The sequence below is a fragment of the Camelus dromedarius genome, chromosome 33 (genome assembly GCF_036321535.1).
Source record: "Camelus dromedarius isolate mCamDro1 chromosome 33, mCamDro1.pat, whole genome shotgun sequence".
NCBI classification, from domain to species: domain Eukaryota; kingdom Metazoa; phylum Chordata; class Mammalia; order Artiodactyla; family Camelidae; genus Camelus; species Camelus dromedarius.
Genome location: NC_087468.1, coordinates 18,231,830 through 18,253,286, shown reverse-complemented (window position 1 = coordinate 18,253,286; position 21,457 = coordinate 18,231,830). Strand labels below are relative to the sequence as shown.

The window sequence follows — 21,457 nt, the reverse complement described above, 5'->3', positions numbered from 1 at the left end:
TCTTGGAAACACCCACTTGCTCTGTCCTCCGCTATCAACGCAAAAGCCTCTCTGTTAAAGACAGCACCTCAGTCACAACGCACAGCCCGTTGAAATCTACAGATCCTCCCGGGCACCTTCTGATTCTGTGGAGGGCTGCTCCTGCCACCACCGCCTGCACGGCTCTCCCTCTCCTGTTCAGGTTTTTATTTGTTTTTAGTTCAGATGTATTCGTGTATGTATGAAATAACCTGTACCTGTGTGGCCTACTTTGCAGAAAATTAAAGACCAAAAAATGTACACTTCCAAAACAGACCACTTAGGAGGTGATTACCAGCATTATGAAAGAGGTTTTTGCTTCCCAGCACATTTGTGGTAATTTACTTTTAACAGTTTCCCTGGAGTATTTAAAATACAGTTGAACTTTCTCTAAGTGATTGGTTTAACACCTAGAAGAGAATATACTGAATGAGTAGAATGACTTCTTTCCTTTTCAGACGGGCACGTGGGCCGTAACCGCCTGAGAGAGAGAATGAAAGGCCTGTCTTAATAAAGCGCCCCCACCTCTCCCCACCCCCGGCCGAGCTGGCCCTCAGGCCCCCCCACCTTGTCCCCACCGCACCCCCACCCCCTCCCCCTCCCCCTGCGGACCCAGGGACCTCACAGGCTCACGGGGGTGGGGGGCAGGCGCTAAGGGACCTCCTGCTCCGGCCTCTGCCCCGCGGGGTGACCTTCCCCTCGGCGGGGTGACCTTCCCCTGGGGGGCGCCCCGCCCGCTCGCCCCTGCAGCCCGTGGCGCGCAGCCCGCCCTCCCCGCGTATGTCCCTCCCGCTGGGCTCTGTGTCTGTGTCCCGCTGCGCAGGCCGGCTCGGGCGCCTCCCTCCCTCCTGTCTTCCTGGTGCTTCCGCTCCGTAAATGCCCGGCAGCCTCCCGCTGCGGCCCCTCCTGTGAGGTGACACAGTGTGAAGAGAGCTTCTCTCAGCACCCCCCCCCCCAGCCCTTCTCAGAACTCGGACATCGTCGGCGTGGGGCCCTCCCAGCCCGCATCGCAGCCTTGGCATCCAGATTGGGCTCTTTATTTTCCGTTTTTTAATTTTTATTTATTTAGTTTATTTGAGGGGGGAGGTAATTAGGTTTATTTATTTATATTAATGTTTAATTTTTTTGTAGTGGAGGCCCTGGGGATTGAACCCAGGACCTCTGCATGCTAAGCACACACTCCACCCCTGAGCCACAGCCTCCTGCTGCTCGCAGCCCCACGCCCCTCACTAGGCTCCTTCTGCACTCGCTGTCAGAGCTTGGAGGTGCCTCTGGGATTCACTTGAGGAACTGGAACTGTTTTAGAGCAAATTGGGACGGGGGACGGGCAGCTGGAGTAGAAGAGAAAGCAGTGCTAAAACATTCCTATTCTGAAATTTTTGCTTTCACTCTTTTTTTTTTTGGTCTGACCCTTATGGCCGCTTGGCAGCAGCTTCTCCCGTGAAAGTCCTCGGCGTTGGTGTTGTTTTCAACTAGGCAGCAAGTGAAGGAAGCGGAAGGTCTCGGGGATCTAGAGGTTTACCTTCCCTTAGGACCTCTTCCCTCTCATGAATATTTACACTGTGGATCCAGCTAATTCCTTTCTACTGAAGAGATAGGTTATTTGAATGTTATTTTTAGTTCAAGGCCAATCAGCAAAGGACACTTCCTGCTGTAGGCGATCTTGCCCTGTCAGTGACCTCGCAGGAGGGGAGGCGACAGTCTTACAGATGTACTTGCGTTTCTCATCTTATTTTCCCACGTTGAAAACAGTTCACAGACATTAAAAAAAAAATGTAATAGACAAAAAAAAATGGACTGTGTATATAAAATGAAGACTTGTTCTTAAGTGTATCGTACTGGAATTCTAACCTGGAAGGCAGGGCTTTGTCTCCAGAGCCTTAAAATTTTTTTTGTTTTAATTTTTCTGTTTTTATTTATTTTTGTTTAAAAAAATGAAGTATTGTCAGTTTACAGTTTTGTGTCAATGTCTGGTGTACAGTGTAATGTTCCAGTCATACAAGCACATACATACACTCCTTTTCATATGACTTTTCATTACAGGTTGCCGTAAGATACTGAATCTGGTTCCCTGTGCTCTACATTAGGAACTTGTTGCTTACCTATTTCATATACAGTAGTGAGTGTCCAGAGCTTTCTGAAGTCTTGTAGTACTGGGAGCACCATGAGGCATCAGAGAGACCGCTGATGTAGAATCCATCAAATACGTGTTACTGACTTGGAACAGTTCCAGGAAAATATGACATTAAGACATTCTTGATGTGAGTGTTTCACCCACAGGTGTCTTCAGTCATGTGAAGAGGCAACATAAATGTGAAGTATTGTTCCTTTGGTCGCCAGGGGATCTTTGCAAAATTCTGAAAAGAGGGAAAGTGACTTTTTTTTGCGCATATGCTCCCACTCCCACCTGTTCTCAGGTGCGGCCGCTGCAGTGCGGAGCTGGGTGCTTTGGCCTCGCAGAGCTTCAGGACAGCAGCAGGAGACGGGTCACTGGAGAAGTTAAAAAGAAAAAAAAATACAATTTTTGTATCATCCTGCCTGACACTTCCCTGTCAGTTTTTATACGGTGATATTCTCTCCTGCCCCCTGCCCCAAAGTGCAGTTCTTGGAGACATTTCTTTCTGAAGATCCCCCCACTTTTGCAAAGCCTTCCTTTCTCTTGACAGAGGGGCCTCCAGCTAGACCACATCGGCATAACCATTAATGACACAGATGTTGGCGTCACACTGACATGTGTTCAGATCCAAGCTCTGCCACTTCCAAGCCCTGGATTTCTGCACCTGTTACTGAATCTTCGTAGGCCTCTCTTTCCTTTCCTGTAACTCGGGGATGCTGGTACAGTAAGGGGGTTTAGGAGAGAGAAATGAGACAAGCAAAAAGAGCTATCTGTAAGTGTCCACGAGAGTTGTTAGTGTATTATTAGCAAAAGGGAACCTTCATCTGGCCCATTCACACAAGTCAGCTTTAAAATCATTTGCCTCGCATTTCCTGTTATTTCAGACGAAAGCATCTCCAGACATAATTGCAAGGTTCTGAACCTTCATTTTCTACTTTAATTCATTAATACAGATTTGGTTTGCCTGCAGATGAGTAGATCCAGTGTGTACAGGTAACATGGAATGTGGCACAGAAAATTAACTTTTTTAAAGAGAAGAAGAGGATTATGTTGGGGACCCTGTCTAATTTGACCACGTAGTCACTGGATCATCCATCGCCTGGCTCTTTATTTGGACTGCTTGTCCCGGAGACCCCAAATGGTAATGACTTTGGACGTATCAAGAGAAAATTCTTAAAAACTCCTCAGTGGATTCCAAAAGGCATCTTTGCGGTAAAACAGATCTTTGCTGGTAAGAGGTTCCACTCGACAACTGATTTCTTTCTAGGAAGTGATATTGCTTCCCTATTTGATGAGATTCAAATTAATAAATGTAGATGAGCAAAAATGTTTGAGGGTTGGTTTTCTCTGGGTTAATCTACTCTCTGTTTGTCAAGTGAAACAGTTTTTCTTTAAAATATTTAGGCTAAATGTAAGCTAAGAATTTGCATTAAAAATCTGCACCTAGATTGGTTTGAATTGGAGTAATCTGGTTCCCTTCTTTTGGCAAGACTCAGATTTAAAACCTGAACAAAAGGTCCTGCTGCTTTTCATGACTGATAAAATGCTCACAAAACCTCATAACATATAAAACTTTTAAAAACGTTCTAACGTAAATGAGTCATAAAGTTATACTGGAGCTTTCTTGAGGTTATTCCAGAGATAAGTTAAATAACTAAAACAGAGTTTATAAAGTGTGTGCTCGTATGTTTTTTGTTTGGTTTTGTTGTAGGAAAAACAGCTATGTAGATGTGTTTTGTGATTTTTAATTGTTCACTTAAATCTCCATAAATTGTTGTGAACTCTCTGTGGATATGGGCCTAAACCTTATAAAAACAAACAAACAAAAACAACCAAACTTTGGAATCACTAGTAAGAGAAATACTAGTTTTCTTACTTGTATTGTAAATATTGTATTACTTTGTCAATACGTGTAGCGCGGTGATTTTTGGAATGACTTGGCTCTTCACAGTTCAATAACTCTGTCCTTACTTAACTGCATTTTGGTGAAAAATCTGCAGCCCTGGAACCTAGCATCTTCTGTGGGAGTCAGACCTCCAGCGCACACTCACTGCCTGCCTAGGACCAGGCCCATCCCCACAGCCCAGGAAGCTCTGGTTGGGGTGGTCAAGGCCCCTCTTGGAGAAAATCTAGTTCAGAGATTAGATCTACTCATCTCGGTAGATTCTTCTTGGTCCTGCTTCTTCTGGGACTCAGTTATTTAGAATTAAAGTTACATGATTTAAGTGTACAAAAACAATAGCACTGTACTTGTCCTGCTTCCGTTCCCCTAAAGCAGTCGGTCTTCAGGAGCCAGAGAGGCAATAGTTTGTGATACCAAGTTGGTGTAAGCACCGACACAGGTGCTGGCCCCTTGGGTTTGGTGTCTGTATCGCATGTCACTGTTCTCGCGCCTTCTTCTGGGGGGTTATGTGGTGGGTTTTCCTTGTTCTAATAGGAAGTAGATCGCTGGCACATACTAGCTAGCGGCAGGGAGCCTCCCTCCCAGATTGCCAAGGGGCTCTCCCACCAGGGGCCCTTCCTTGGCCATGTCAGTTTCACCTCTGTCACTCTCAATCTAGGGCTGACTATTTAAAAATACTTTTTTAATTAATATGATTTTTAAAGATGACACTCCATTTACAGTTATTACAAAATATTGGCTATATTGCCCATGTTGTCCAATACATCCTTGTGGCCTGTCTTACTCCCACTAGTCTGTACCTTCCACTCTCCTGCCCCTTTCCTGCCCCTCCCCACCTCTCCCCACTGGTAACCACTGTTTTGTTCTCTGTATCTGTGAGTCAGGTTCTTCTTTTGTTATATGCACTACTTGGTTGTCTTTTTTTAGATTCCATGTATAAGTGATATCATACAGTTTTTGTCTTTCTCCAACTTATTTCACTTAGCATAATGCCCTCCTTGTTCATCCATGTTGCTGCAAATGGCAAAATTCTGTTCTTTTTCATGGCTGAGTAATATTCCATTGTATATATGCCACAGCTTCTTTATCCCTTCATCTGTTGATGGACACTTACGTTGCTTCCAAATCTTGGCAATGGTAAATAATGCAGCTGTGAACATTGAGGTGCAGGCATCTTTTCAGATTAGTATTTTTGTTTTTTTTTTGAATATTTACCACGGGAATGGAATTGCTGGATCCTTTGGAAATTGTATTTTTAGTTTTGTGAGAAACCTCCGTACTGTTTTCCACAGTGGCTGCACCAATCACATTACACACAACAGTGCACAAGGGTTCCCTTTTCACCACATCCTCACCAGCATTTGTTATTTGTGGACATTTTGGTGACAGCCATTCTGACAGGTGGAGGTGATACCTCTTTGTGGTTTTGATTTGCATTTCCCTGCTGACTAACAATGCAGAGCATCTTTTCATGTGCCTGTTGGCCATCTGCATTTCCTCTGTAGAAAAATGTCTGTTCATTTCTTCTGCCCATTTTTTAATTGGGTTGTTTATTTTTTAAGATATTAAGCTCTATGAGCTATTTGTATATTTTGGATATTAATCTCTGATAGGTCATATCGTTTGCAAGTATTTTGTCCCATTCAGTAGTTTGCCTTTTCCTTTTATTGATGGTTTTCTTTGCTGTGCAAAAGCCTTTAATTTTAATTAGGTCCCATTTGTTATATATTTTGCTTCTATTCCCTTTACTTTAGGAGATGAATCCAAAAAGATATTGTTGAGATTTATGTCAAAGAGTGTTCTGCCTATGTTTTCCTCAAGGAGTTTTATAATATCCAGTCTTACATTTAGATCTTTAATCTTTTTGTATGTGCTGGTAGAGAATGTCCTAACTGCAGTCTTCTGCATGTAGCTGTCCAGTTTTCCCAGCACCACTTATTGAGGATACTGTCTTTTCTCCATTGTATAGTCTCACCTCCTTTGTCATAGATTAACTGGCCGTAAGCGCGTGGGTTTATTTTAGCACTCTCTATCCTGTGCCGTTGATCTCTGTGTCTGTCTTTGTGCCAGTACCTCACTGCTTTGATTACTGTAGCTTTGTAGTGTAGTCTGAGGTCAGTGATTCCTCCAGCTCCATTCTTCCTTCTCAAGATGGTTTTGGCTATTTCAAATTGAAGTTCGCACAGCGGGAGAGGTTCCTCGCCGGCCGCAGGCACTGCACGTGCTGGGGGAAGTGCACCCACAACCCCAGCACATACGATCAAAAGTAATCATTCATGCGGTATGGTGGCTGAGAGAGCCAGGATCAGGATTTAAAAAGCGTTTGGATCTTTGTGCTCCCAGGTGCACAACCTGAGCTCCTGTTTCTACATTTGAGGAACAGTAGGTGGCCCCAGAGAAATGGAACTTGCGGTCACTGAAGGAAGGGCTCCCTCACAGGCACTCTGTTCCAGAGCTGATCTTTCCTACTTCAGACCACTCAGGGACGGGTGCCATTCTGAATCCGGGGTGTGACGATCCAGTGGGGCTCAGGGCTGGACAGGATGGAGGGAAATAGAACAGCCAGGAATGTAAGCAGGTGAGAGCAAACTGAAGCTGTGCAGCCAAGGGTCGGGAGGGGGACCTTAGAAGGACGCAGTTCCAGCCTTTGGGATGTATTTTTGAAGATTATACATATTTGTATATATTTTTAATCAGAGTAAAGCTTTCCATGAAATATCATTTATGCATACTTCAGGCACTGCTTTCTGGTAATTTCTCTTTCCTCTGCCTTGCCCTATTGTAATGTAATTTATTCTATAAAACTTTTAAAAAAGTGTCTGACCTCAAATCATTAAGTTGATTTAGAAACCCACTAATGGGTCACGACTTGTCATTTAAAACACTGGAGTCTAGTTTTAACATGTTTATATAACAGTTAAGTAAACATAACGTAGCAGTTGGGGTCTGCTGGATTGTTTTTAAACAGACGTCAGAGATAACGTATGTGAAGTACTTAGCAAGGACTCTGACATACAGTGCAAAGTCATTCAGTACTGACACCTCCACCATTGAGAAGGTGAACAGAGAGTCCCGGACAGGTGTCCTTGAGATGACCCCAAAATTGCACATGAGCCTGCTGCTCAAATCCCACGGCCACGCTTAGTTGCAGGGGACGGTGGGACATGCACTCTGTGTTGGACAGACACCCCGCTAAACTGTGGGTGCTATAAGGAAGAAAGGAGGAATGGAGAAAGGAAGGAAGTCAGCGTTCTCTGCGGAAAGCTCTGGAGGGGTCAGTAGTGAGGAGCCGGCTGGAGAATGCGGGGGATGGGAGTGAGTGTGCCAGTGAACCTGCAGCCTGTGGGAGGATAGGGAGAAGCAAACAGATTTTGTAACAAAGTGTCAAAAATGCAGTGAGAGGCATGCACAGAGCTCCGAGCCCCGAAGGCCCCCAGTGAGGGGTATGGAGCCCAGACTTGGAGGTAGAATCAGAAAGGCTTCCCATCCGGGTGGAGATCTGAATCGTGAAGTTAGCTACCAGATGATAGTTGGGTGGGATGCTCAGGGCAGAGGAAGCATGAAATTCCAAGGCCCTGACACGAGCATGCGCACGGAGTGATTAAGAAACGGAAAGAAGTTCAGTCTGGCAGGGAGGCGCAGGGAGGGCAAGGGGAGACAAGAAATGGGGCTCTGGGAAGTGAGCTGGGGGCAGGTGATGCTTCACTGTACGTTAAGGAGACTGAACTGTGTCCTCAAGGCGAGAGTTCAGTTAAGGAGATGGATGGATGCATTACTATAAACCCAGCCTGAATTATTGCTGCCACGCTAATCCCCGGAGCCAAAGGAGGAAGGTGCAAACCATGAAAAGTTCCTGCTCAGTCTTTGAGAGTAAACCTCATATAAATGTTTCCAGTATGGCTCAGTGTGATTTTCATATAGCATGATTTAGCTGCAGAATACTTTTTGTGGGTACTGATAATTGAGTTTCTATTCTGTGTCTTACCCATTGACTGAAGTGGGTTAGGGGTGTACGCTGAGAAACAAATCAAAGAGTCAGGCTACAGTGAACACAAACTAGAATTCCTCTGCATTATAAACAGGTTGATCAACACAATGAGAAAGGGAAGTAAGAACCAGAAAGGGAGGTGTCGTAGACATTTAACAAAACAGCCAGCCAGACAGTGGAGGACACAAACGTGTGGCAGTGGTGCCTGCTGGTGTCATCCAAGCGCTGCCTCGCCAGCTTTCCCACCAAAGCAGCTCTGGGAATCTGGTGATTAAGCCGCGGGAGGTTGGTAGCAAGTGACAAGGTTTCTTAAAAATTTCAATTTCAGTTTTAAGATGAATAAAATTTTGTAGAACATATTTATGCTTCTTTTAATAAGGAAAAAAAAAAACTGTCTTTTCCTCTGTTTCTGTTAAACACTGTTCCAGGAGTTTGTCCTGTACTTTTCACATACTGTGGTACTGCACCGTGCGTCCCTGATAATATGGAAATCTGGATTTGAAAAATACCGATCTGGTCAACGTCTAGACTGAGAGGGGGCTGAGAGACAGTTAAAATTCATGAATGAGCCAGGGGGTCACCTGAAATGCCACTCTGTTAGTTCAATTTGGGAGTCTGAGATTTGCAAATGATAACCACTATATATATATATAAATAGATAAAAAAGACAAATTTCTTCTGTATAGCACAGGAGACTATATTCAATATCTTGTAATAACCTTTAATGAAAAAGAATATTAAAACAAATAGATGTATATATATGTGTATATATATGTATACACACACACACACATATGACTGGGACATTATGCTGTACGCCAGAAGTTGACACATTGTAACTGACTGTACTTCAATTAAAAAAAAAAAGTGAGGATCGAAATGTTACACCCAGCGGAAATGTTCCTGTCAGCGTAATCAGCTTATGTTCCTCTCTAGCTAAGCTATAAGGGAAGCCAGGTCACAGCCAGACATCACTTTATTGATTTACCAAGAGAAATGACTGGAACCTGGACTGGAAACAGTCCTGTCGGCGTGAGCAGCATCCTCTCTGCTCACAGACAGGCTTACGTGGGAGTCAGGAGGTTGCTGGGTGAGCAGGGAATTGAGAGTTTCAGGTGAATGAAATAGAAGGATCCCCTGCTGGGACAGCAGGATGCCCCAGCTCACTTCAGATCCAAGTGTTAAATTTTAGTTTAGCTTTCAAATAGTCATCTTGTATCTCTCATGTTCAACGTTTTAGGGACCCAGTCACCCTCCAGTGTTTATCAGCCTGCAGAAGAGAATCTGAGTTAAGAACAGAAATAGTTTCGGTAGTATAGTGTTAAGCAGCAGCAAGAAGCCACAACATGTAATTTGGACCTTTTTTTTTTTTTTTTTTTTTGCACTACCAGATGCTTTTTCTTACCAGCTTTCACTTTTATTTGCACTGGCAAGAGAGAACAGACTGGCCTCTCTCAGGGCTGAACCCACCTTGTGGTGTTTGCTTTGCGGTACACTTTTCTAACTGGGCATATCACTTGAAAATCCCTTGTAAGTCTGGGTTCCTGGCTGCCGTCGTGAAGGCATGCACAGAGTTGGCTGGGTGTCGCAGTGATTCTCCTAATGCCTCTAACTGAGATGCCAGACAGGATGTAAAGCATCCTTCAGATGACCTGGGGGAACAGTGACAAGTCCCAGAATGCTGAAAAAAGAAGAGAAAACGGCAAGCTTGAAAGGTGGGTGCCCCAACTAGACTTCACCCTTCAGCTGTATGTGAAGGCGCAATTTCATTTTCTGCTAAAGGAGGCACAGCCCAGAGTAGACAGGATGTGAAGTCCATGTTCTGCTGGAGCTGGAGAGCAGGAGAGGAGCCTCCCCTCAGCGGGAAACCGAAGGACAACAGCCACCTGGAAGCAAGCTCAGTCCACAAAGAGTGAAGCCATCTTGTCTTCGTTAACCTGAGCCTGGGTAGAGAAGAAAAAAAGGTTCCCTTGAAAATCTGAGTTGGCCTTAAACAGGTTTTGCAACTAGAATTCATGCTATCTGTGCGGTCAAACCCCAGATGGAGAATTTAATGTAAGATGGTCCCAGGAAGACAGAGAACTAGGTGAGCAATTGGCAGAAACAGATTTTTTGAAAATATGAAACTTCACATAAGGAGTAAATAATTTCCAAGATATTTTTCAAGATATAGTTCAAAAAATGATGTGTTTAAGGCAAAGTAATTTATCGATATATACCAGAAGTGAGAGCCAGTAAAATAAACAGAAGACACAGGAGAGTCACAGCCATAAAAGCTACAGATACTGGAATTATCAGACATAAATATAAAAAATAATTTTGTGTGATATGTTTTAAGAGTTAAGAAAGGCTTGAAAAATGTTAGCAATGAAAAAGATATTAAAAACAGCACAATTTAAAGTGACCCAAATACCTACTATATATAAAGTAGATAAACAGCAAGTTTCTTCTGTATAGCACAGGGAATTACATTCAATATCTTGTAATAACCTATAATGAAAAAGAATATGAAAAGGATATACATATATATAACTGAATCACTATGCTGTATACCAGAAACTAATACAGCATTGTTAATCAACTGTACTTCAATAATAAAAAAAAAACACACACATGCACACACAAAATAAAATAAAATGCCCCAAATAGAACTTTTAGGAATTAAAAGTATATGTGGGGATGTGCGAGTAGTGATTTAAATTAAGTCAGTGGGGTAGGTTGACAGGTGCTCCCAAAAGGGAGAATTAAGTAGTTTCAGATGAACCCTCCCAACCAAGAATGGCTGAAATCCTAAAAAGCACTAGAAAAGTGCTAAGTGAGCAAGCCCTGCAGGGGTCAGACTTTGGAAAGAGGGGAAGTCTGGATGTGTGAACATCTGCCAGTGACAAAGCAGTGCAGAAGGTGACGGGGAGCTGAGCCGAGCTTCTGGTTGTTTCCCTGGCCGGGGGACAGAAATCAAAGTTCGGGAACAAAAGGCCTGGAAGGCACCTGTCCTCGTTCCTACGGCTGCACGTGTATCGTCCCAGATCGGGGTTGCTCAGAGATTTTTATAAATCTCAGAGATTCTGAGGTTCATGCATTCAGTGAGGTTGCAGCAGAGCGCCTTGTCTTTGCTGCATCGTGTTTGGAGCTTCAACTGGGAAGATCCAAAGGCGGAGGGTAGCATAATGTCTGGGGAATGGAATCGCCTGGAGGAGGCTTCGCACATAATGTACAGGAATCGATGCTGGCTGTCAGCCGGGACCCCAGCTGAGGGTGTCATCCCAAACACAGGGTGGAGCCTGTTCATTTAGTGTCTCCGAATTTTCTAGCGTGGGCTTGCTCACAGCACTGTGGCTGGGTTTCAAGAATGAGAATCTCAAAGAAACAGAGGCAAAAATGCAAGACATGTTTATGACCTATAGTTGGAAATCACATGCTGGAATGTCTGCCCTGCTGTGTTGGTAAGGTTATCGCAGAGGCATGCCCAGGGTCAAGAGAGACGGACATCGACCGTTAAAACCATCTTTGGAAGACACAGTCTGCCGTGACATTCACATTTCGATCTGGACTCCGGAATGAGTGATGTGTAGGGATCAGACCTTACAAAGACCATAACGCCCAGTTTCAGATCTGCGCTCAGTCTCTTACTAGATTAAGATGATCTGCCTCTACCATAATCGTCTGCTCACAACCACACTCATTTCTCTCTGGAGGAACACACCGTTGTGTGTGACTTCTTACACACTCTCCATATATAGGAATATAGTATGTGAGTATGTGGTACATGTAACACAAGTTGTGACATAGATTAAAAATAACAAGGCTTGAAGAAAATGGACCGAAACATGGAAAAATACAACAAAAGAGTAATCCACAGAAGATACAAATATTAGAATTATCAAACAGGGATATTAAAGTATTGTAAGTTAATGTATTTAGGAAACTAAATGACAGGATGGAGAATGATAGCAGAGGCAGGGAACTATAAAAAAATAAAATAGAAATTCTATAATTGAAAGTTGAAATAACTGAAATGAATTCGGTAGCTTTAATAACTTTAGCAGAAGACACATTAGACAATCCTGAAGAAAGAATTTGTGCACTGAAAGATAAGTCAGAGTTAATATCCAGAATAAAATACAGAGACAAAAGGTTGAAAAATGTGAAAGTTGATATATAATCACGAATTCTCCAAGACTGATGAGAGGCAATGCACAGTCAAGAAGTGCCAGGCACTTGAAGAAAAGTGTACATAGTTATTTCATAATAAAACCAAAAAATCAAAGATAAGATAAAGAGGACCTTTTCAGAGCACTCAGAGAAAAAAGATATGTTACCTTAATGAGATCAGAATAAGGTTCCACTGACTTAGTACCAGTGGAATCCAAAATTAATGGACTGGCCTAATCAGAGTATTGAAAGAAACGTCTATAATTTTTTATCAGCAACTTATTGTTCAAAAATAAAGTTGAAATAAATGCATTTTCATGTAAACAAAAATTGAGAATTTATCAACGGCAGATCCACACTCGAAGGGAATACTTGAGAGTTTTTCATGCAGAAGGAAAATGATCCTAGATGGAAACACAGAGAGAAAGAATACGGAACAGTATATTTGTGGGTAAATCCAAATGAATGTTGACTGTGTGAAACTAGAGTAATAGTGAGGTGAAACATGCAAAAGTTAAAATATATGCCAGTAATAGCGCACACGCGCACGCAACACACACACACACACACACACACACACACACACACACACACACACACACACACGAGGGTGGAGTCAGCAGTAAACAGAAGTTAGCTAGTCTAAGACTGTTGCATTGTCCAGACCGTGGTAAAAGTAGTGATTTGTCCCATTTTTCCCCATTGCTTTCTTTTCTATTATTTAATGACTGTTTAGTCAGTTAGCCCTGGGTTAGCTTGTTATTTACACGTTATTTCCCCTCGCTTCCTGTTTTGTGCCATAGAGGCTGTCCCGTGCAGTCGGCTACCCAGAGCAACACTAAGATACACGGTAGTCACGGTGTAACAGTAGTGATTAACGCAAGAAGACTAAGTACTCCAATTAAAAGACAGAAACATTCAGCCTGGATCAAAAAAAAGGCCTATATGATGTGATACGAGATATGACTTATTTAAAAAGATACAGAAAATTTGGACATAAAGAGATGGAAAGACATCACGTGCTTTTCACAATGAGAAAGTGAAATCAAAGTCAAAGCATGTAGGCAAAGCTTTTGCAGGAGCTTGGGAAACGAAGAGATGAGTGGTACCAGAAGTGGGTGAGGGTTTTTTTTTAAGTTGGGGGAAATTAGACTATGATTTTTAATACTATTTTATTATGGATTTTTCCCCCACGTACAGAAGAGTTGAAGGAATGTAGCAGCTGAGTGCTTATAGCCCTGCCACCTGGATTCTGTGCATTTTGCTACATTTGCTTTGTTGCGATCTATTCATTCATCCTTTCATCATTTCATCTACTTTTAAAAAATTAATTTACAATTAAACTGCTGACATCAGTGAACACAGTATGTTTTTACACCAATAGGGATGATTCAGAAGAGAGGATAAAAAAATGATGATCCCGAGAGAATAATACAATTCAAGGACAATGTCCTTGAGTAGTCGAGATGGGCTTGGGTCAAGCAAGAAAACAAAGCTGTTTACCAGCAATAGGTGGAAATACGAGGACTTCATGCATAGGAGGAAAGTCGGAGTACAAGGTGTAGGGGCACGTATGGGTAGAGGTGACGGTGGGACGTAGGTTATCTTCTCATCACTTGTATGTTTTTCCAGAAATATTGAACAAGGGACAAGGAGGTTGTCAGCTGAAAATGAAGTAGAAGACAGAATTGGACTGAGGATTGAGAAAAAGATACGAAGTGATCATTGGGGTAATGAGAGTAGGATTTTAGAGCATCCTTAAGGGCTTCCTTGAGATTTGTGGTTATGAGTAGTTTCTGATGGGATCAGTGTGGAGAGGTTAGGGAGGACTGAGGGCAGTGCTTTTTCTAGATACCATCAGATCAGGCATGTAAAGTTTTCACGTACCAACAGAAATAAGCGTTCGTGAACATTATTCAAAGACACAGACAGCGGCCCCTTCTCCCCACTCAGACAATCTCACAGCAGCCACAGACTCAGTTCTTCTATAGCTCTGTCAAATCACCTCACCTCACGTAGAAATGTTACACTTAAAACTTGAATTTTAAAAATTCAGTTTGAAGGAAGACATTAAGTGGCTGTTTGTCAGGAAAACTATTTGTAACATTTTTTTTTTAATGCCGAGTAAAGTTCAAAAAGAAAAACATTTTAGATTGTACAACAAAGAAAAATACACTATGAAAGAAAATGTTCAACCATTTAATTTTCTGTAGTTGGTTGCTTGGACATCATTATCACTGCAACGAATTTCCAGCTCTGTGTTTTAGAGGAATTTATTTTAAACTGAGAAAGGGTGAGGAGCGTGTTGCACTTTTTTTGGTCAATCCTTAGAATAACTCTGTATTCTATAAAACCTAAGGTTTAAGCCTCATTTCTGTTCTTTTACACTGAGAGAGGATTTCACATTGTGAATAGAGGACGTCAGAAAAGTAACAAATTATATAGCCTTGGAGTATGTCTGGTGATTCTGCGAGCGCTGGATGTTAACGAGGACTTTTGGGGGGAAAGTCTCTTTTTCTGCTGTGTCAGTTTAAATCAGTCATTGTTCTGAATTCTTCCATGTCCACCCATAAAGGACTAAAAGGCATTTTAATGGAAAGTGCTGTTGACAACACATGGCTTTCTGAAAACTCATTCTGCCTTTAAGAAATAGTGAATTAACAATGGCAGGGAGTCAAGAGAGGAACATATTCTCATTTGCTTGGCTGTGAATTCTGCAGTGATTCATGGAGAACTCAAGAAATAAAACGGAAAGCATCTGTTGTTGTTAAAGGAAAATTACCCACTTTATATCCGCCTAAAGCAGCATCGTTTGGAAGAATCTCCAGGGCCGTATTAAACCGTGCTGTCCTCCTTTGTTTGGTAATTCAGGCCCCCCCAAAAACCTTTTTCTACATTGTCTTTTTTTTTTTTTTTTAAGGAAAAACTGCCATTGGAAAAAGCACTGAGTGCATTAGCATTTTAACAACTGCCAAGCTCAGTTCTGTTGTTTTGAAGGTCATGGATTCTCTCCCATTTACTTACAAATACTTGAGGTGAGGGCAGAGTTGTCACCGTGACCACACTAGTACACGCAACTACTGACCTGAATAATTTAAAATAATTCTAGAATCAAACTTAAATTCTGGGAATTGCCTTTTGTAGGAAGACTTTTCTTACGTAACTTAACTTTGGTGAGTCAGTCTGGTCTTCGAGCTGAGAACAGCAGGTTCCAGCACGGCTCAGACTTCTCCAAGGTGAGACGAGCGCCCAAGAGAAGCTCATTGCTCTCTTTTCTAAGCTGTTTTATGTGTAAAATCATAGATCCAGAGTTCCAGAGAGGGAGGGTCGGAGACGGTTAAGTCTGAATCCTCATTTTAGCAGTGAGGAAATCAGGGGCCAGAGAACTGGTTTGCCCGAGGTCACATAGCCAATTAGTGAATTCTTAGTCATGTTTAGAGCAGAGGGATGTGTCAGTGTGCTTCTTAATAATTTAAAGGGTTTCATCTGAACTCTAAAAAAAAAACAAAAACAAAAACTGGCCTCACCAAGTTGTTAGTCTAGCTGGAGCGTGGAAATGGTCTCCCCAGCTACGCAGTGCTGCTCCTGACAAGCTCTGTGAAGTCAGTCGCTGCTGCTGTAAATTTCCATGCATTAAAAACAGAGTCAGCAGTGCGTCTCCATTTCTCGTGTGTTACACGCCCACGTGTTCTCCTGGAAGCTCTGCCGTCTGGACACCGTGTCAGCACAACCCAGTCCAGTCCAGTCCCTTGCAGTTTCCTGAGTACCAAGCACATGCAACTAGAAACGACATCTCTGAGTGCGTAGCCTTTTCAGAAGTGTCGGGAATGAAATAAGAGGATAATTGTCTGCTGTGTAACGTGAGTGACCACATCGCGGACCCCCCCACCCCGCCGCCTGCCTTTATGAACGTCTCTCTCTTTTGGCGTCAAGCCAAGAGTGCCAGGTGAGCCTCCTTTCGTGCTCGTCCCCGCCTCCTTGAAGTCTTCTGGAGCACACTGTTGAAACAGATTAGGACTTTATGTTACCTTGGAGCATGTGGAAAGCAGGCGTCTGGAGTATGTTTTGAGTGTCTTCACTTGTGCTTCTTTAAAATCAGAGAATCACAGAAATGAGGGGATTTTCAGCAGTGCTGTCTCCACACCCTCGAAGCAGAGCCCTGCACTTTGTTTGTGTTGTTTGTTTGTATCATAATGGGTGATGTTTTCTTGAGGGAAAAAGACCCTCGTGCTCAAAAGAATGAAAAACCTCTGTTCTGGACCAGTGGTTCTCAACCCGGGGCAGTCCCTGGTGCAGGGGATATTTGTCAATGTCTAGAGACATTTTTGGGTGGTACATCTGCATGGATGCTACGAGCATCCAGTGGGTATCGGTCAGGGATGTGCTGAACATCCTTCAGGCGCTGAACAGTCCCCTCCTCGCCCTCCCCACAAACAGAATGATCTGTCCCACAATGTCAGTAAAGCCAAGTTCTAGACCAATCCCTGATTTTACTAATAAGGAAACTGCAGACAGTGAGGTGGGAGATCCGTTCAGAGCCACGCAGTTTATTTCATGCCTGAGTCTAAGTCTTAATTTTCTTTATTTTTTTGTCCTTTGCCTGAGGGTCCATATGAAATGGCAATATAGGAAGAAAAATAGCACCAAAATATAGAAGAACAACATTTTAATTGTGCATAAACTTTAGGTCACATTTGTAGTTAAATTTGTAATTAGTAGAAGGTTGATAAACAAACACTTGGTAAAATAAATTAGATATGACACCTGTATGTGCATACAGGTGTATACAGAACAATATAAATACATTGATAGTGAAGCATGTGTGCTTCATTGAAATATGTGTTCCTCTATTATCCAGCACACTGTCTGTAATGAAGATGAAAAAGACAGCATCCCAGTTGGCAGAGAGCGATCCAGCTGGGACGGTGGGCTGAGAGATGAGTAGTGATGAACCAAGAAGACGTACGCTAACCTGTGAAGTGCTACGCGAATGCAGGTGGGGGGCAGCCCTTAAGCCTGGAGGTGGTCTGGAGGGAACAGAGAGGAGGGCAGCAGGGTCCTGAGGAATGGACAGCAGTGCGTCAGGCGGGAAGGAGGAGGGAGAGAGGGCATTCTGGGTGGAGATGACGCTGTGCCGAAGGCGTGGGGGGTCAGAGTGCCCGAGGGTATTCTGGTTAAAATCCAGCAGGATCAAACTGGCCATTTGCCCAGTTGGGGCTATTTAAGGGCAAAGGACAGGTGGCGGGGTCGGGGGACATACCTGTTACCCACCGAGATCCCCACCCATGTGCTGTGGTACTGGCATTTTCACTGTGAGAAGTCCTCTCCATTTGGTTTTAAAAACTGCCCTTTCCCTGCCATCATCTGTAGAGAGGAAATGTATGTCCGGCCACAGGATGTCTCCCAAGGGCCTTCAGGGAACAGAGTTTATCCAGCTGCTTCTCTTTGGAAAAATAAGATTGGCAGGGAGGGTACAGCTCAGTGACAGAAGGTGTGCTTAGCATGCACGAGGTCCTGGGTTCAATCCCCAGTATGTCCACTTAAAAATAAACAAATAAATCTAATTACCTCCCCTGACCCCTGGAAAATTTTTTTTTCAAATCACATACAGAAAAACCCTGATTCACTTGGAAATAGGGGTTCCAGATGGTTGAGGAGGTGAGAGGTACCATCAGGGACTCGAGGAAACAAGAAAATTTGGGATGGTGGGCACGTACCCACGTCACAGCATGCCTGACTCCTTGTTCCACACAGACTCTGACTGGATACTCCTGTGGTGTTTTCAACCAGCCTTCTTGTAATTTTGGAGTTGTGTATTCTAATTTTATTGTTAGTGTTATTGTTAGTGTTATTGTTACACCCATGTTGATTGCCTAGACCGGCGTAGGCACCCTTCGCAATCTGGTAAGGGGTGTGGCTTACCTGGTCTGGTCCTGCAGCCACGGCATCCCGGCTGCACAGAGCCTGTCCGTCAGCGGCAACTTGGTTTTTGTATCTATTTGATATATGATCCTGGAGGCAGTCCCTAATTTGAACTTTATAAAATGCAGGAAGGACCAGGGCCACCATTAGCCCATCTGGGGCATTTTTATAAACTACACGAAGGGCCGGAAGGCTACTTGGAGAGGCACCTTTTTCGCTTTGCCCGGGATGTGCTTTGTCCACGCCGGGACGACTGGCCATGACCGCTGGCCTGGTGAGGGGGAGGTGAGCTGGATTTCAGGCTCGCTTGCTCCCCTCCTCCCGGCGCCTTTGAAGAGACCGTAAGCTGTATGTTGCACGCAGGGGCTCTGAAAAGCTGAGCTGAGAGCCATGATCCGTGTGGCAGGTGAGTGATACGCACTTAGCACAAGTGCTCATACAGGAAGGGTGCATACGTGTATGTCTGTGCGTGTGTTTGTGTGTCCACGTGTGTTTGTAGAACCGTGTCTGCTATTAACTTGTCACCCCACCTCCTTAAGAAGGTGGAAGGTGTGCTTTGGGAAACTCCTCCATCCTGGTCTGTGTGCCCCCTGTGTTGTGTGCCTTGCTGCTGGAAGTGGGGCTATTGTTACTGCCCAGAGGAATTCCTTCAACTCTGCAGTCTCATTCTGTGCAGTGTCTTCATCAGTCGCAAGTCTGGGCCAACCCCGGGCACTTAGACCCGTTCTTCTCCTTCAGCGCTCTCTCTGAGAACTGCGGGCTCTGTCCGCACACGCACCTTGCAGGCCGCCTGGGTCTCCTCCACGCCACACCAGCCCAGTGTCCCCCACCGAGGTCGTGGGAGTAGATAACGGTGCTTCCAACCCCTCCTGACTGGTCAAGAGGGTTTCCGTCTTCACTGGGGCCGGTAGACGGCTTCTCAAGTTGTTCCAGTGACGTTGAGCTCTGGGCCCTGCGCCGGGGTTTCTGCTCCAAACACACGGTCATCCCCCAAGGCGTTGGGAGCTTACTTTCTCAGTGAACATCACTGTGTGTCAAGTCTCGGGCTGGCGTCCTAGTGTCTGACTTTTCCTGGACATCCTGTGTAGTTCCTCACAACAGGCAAATAGGGTGAAGATAAGAAATCACATTTAAATCCCAGAAACCATATAGCCAGCTCTGTTCCGACCTCAGAATTAGCGATGTGCAGACCTTTCTCTCCTGTGCAGGTTCGCAGTGATATAATACCAAAAACCTCAGACACCGGTCGCCGCGGTAGTGCGCACTGCCCGTTGTCAGATCAAGAGGCTGTCCGGGGAGCTAACGTGCTGCCGCTGCGCCCTGGCCAGGGGCTTATTTGATGCGTCCTGTGGTTTCTGTGGGTCACGCTTGTCCTAGCACCTGGCACTGCGCTCGTGCAAAGCTGGGACAAGTGTTCCCCACGCTGGGCTTCGCCTCCTGATCGTGCCCTGTTGACGAGCCCCACCCTCGAAGTATGTACGACCGTCCGTGGGGTTATTTTTCTCTCCACCTGATTTATGTCATTTTGCTCTTTCTTTAATGTTGAGCAAGAACTTTATTTCTGTTTTTATGTTATTCAGTTTCTCCCTTTATATAAGCTGTGTGCTCCGGTGTCTCAGTTTTCACACCCTGTTCAGCTATTTTAAATGTCTTAAAACCTTTCATCTTTGCTCACATTAACATTCACAAAGATTAAAAAATCAAAGAACATAAAATGCTTTAAGAATTAAACAAATTCATCCATTTTTTGTATGACTGTGTAGTATACTAATTTCAGAATATGTGACTTAAGTGTAATTTTATACGTGTAAGATATTTTAAGGATAATAAGAATAATTTTGCAAAGAATAAGAAAGTGTATCTTCAGAAAAGCAGTGTTTTTGACAACAGGCATCAGCTGCCTGTCATTTTGGTGGTAACTTTTGTAAATCAGCATTTATGGAATTCATCTTAATCAAATATCCTTATGTAGGAAGACTGTTGCTTGACATCAGTCCTCCTCTGTAGGAGATGGCAGGACAGGTTTAGAAATTACTGCAGCCTCCCTGGCCAGAGGTAGTCACGTGCTACTTAACATTGGGCAAAATGGTCTTTCTTTTTTCAAACTGAGTGAAGATGGCAAGAGAGTCCTTGATATTCTTGACCTGTTACAGTTTTAAATGTTTAGTCTGAGGATTTCCATTTCAATCAGGCAGCTAGAGTGGAATAAAATTGACAAGCAAGAAGAATTATATTTTCTTCACTGGCTTTTACACGTTCGAGCAGGAGCCTTTAATTTACCATGTGGGCTGGTGAAGGGCCGTCTTTGTCTTGAATCAAGAAGGTGTGGACCCCAGGGAAGGTGACACCTCTTACGTTTGAACCTGGCACCGTACGAGTCCTCATAGTTAATCAAAAGCCATTTTATCTGAAGATGAAGAATTTTAACAAAAAAGTTATAACATCATCCGCCTTAAGGTTATTACCAGAAGAGGCAGAGGTGAAGAGAGACGGTTACTTAATTTAATAACTATGCAAAGAATCTGAGCCTATAGAAGGCGTTATACCAGGGACTAAGGGCCGTGGAAAGTCACCAGACTCCCCTGAGCTTGGCTCTTCCTGTCGGTAAAATGTGGGTGAGATGCACGTCTTACAGGGCGGCTTGAGAGATAAGGAGTAATGTATTAAAAATCCTTGGCACTCCCAACCCTAAAAGGTCACTGTGACTGTGACTGAGATGTTTCCCCAGTGTTTAAATCATCTAGGTCATCATGCAGACTAATAAATGTGAACAGGAGAGGAAATATTATTACTATTAATAATAATAATAATAATATTAATAATAGTAGTAGTAGTAGTAGTAGTAGTAGTAAAAAAGTAATGGATGTAGCTAAGGAGCTTGCACTTTTTTGCAGGCACTGGGGTCTCGTTGAAGGTTTAGCGCAGGAGTAGCTGCCACACTGTTGCCAAAGCCCAGCTGCCTTGGGACTAGCTTCTGGGGGCAGAAACAAGAGTCAGGAGGACAGGCTGGAAGGACTGCGATTGCTGTGCTCTTCCGGGGCAGAAGTGGCCGTGGAAGCTTGAACAGGATGGAGGGGAGGGTGGAGCTGTGGAGGTGGACTGAAGAAAGGAAGGGTGCAAGAGGTGGTAAGGCCGTGGAGTCAAAGGCGTCACTGCGTCCACGTTTGCAGGGCCAAGGAACAGAAGACACCAGCTCGAGGGCAGGTGGGCATTCAGGTCCAGGGAGAAAACAGCAAGTTCTGCTGTGGACAGACCGAGTTGGAAGTTCCGTCACGGCGCCCCCTGGCTGTTGACACTGGACAGGTCATTTTCTCCAGGGAAGAGCTTTGTCGGGAAAGAATTCCTGCCTTTATCTCTC

General features: G+C 44.0%; 1 protein-coding gene across 4 annotated transcripts in view; it reads left to right on the top strand.

Moving 5' to 3' along the window:
* The window catches only part of CTNNA2 (catenin alpha 2), a 944,650-nt gene that overhangs the window by 138,822 nt on the left and 784,371 nt on the right, over positions 1 to 21,457 (top strand). The window contains exon 1 of one of the 4 annotated variants that reach the window (XM_064481974.1): positions 17,045 to 17,173. The exons of the other annotated variants lie outside the window; for them this stretch is intronic. Coding sequence (XP_064338044.1) covers positions 17,168 to 17,173 — 6 coding nt within the window. The 5' untranslated portion in view covers positions 17,045 to 17,167. Of the gene's footprint in view, positions 1 to 17,044; positions 17,174 to 21,457 lie in introns of those variants that run through there. 4 annotated transcript variants of the gene reach the window in all.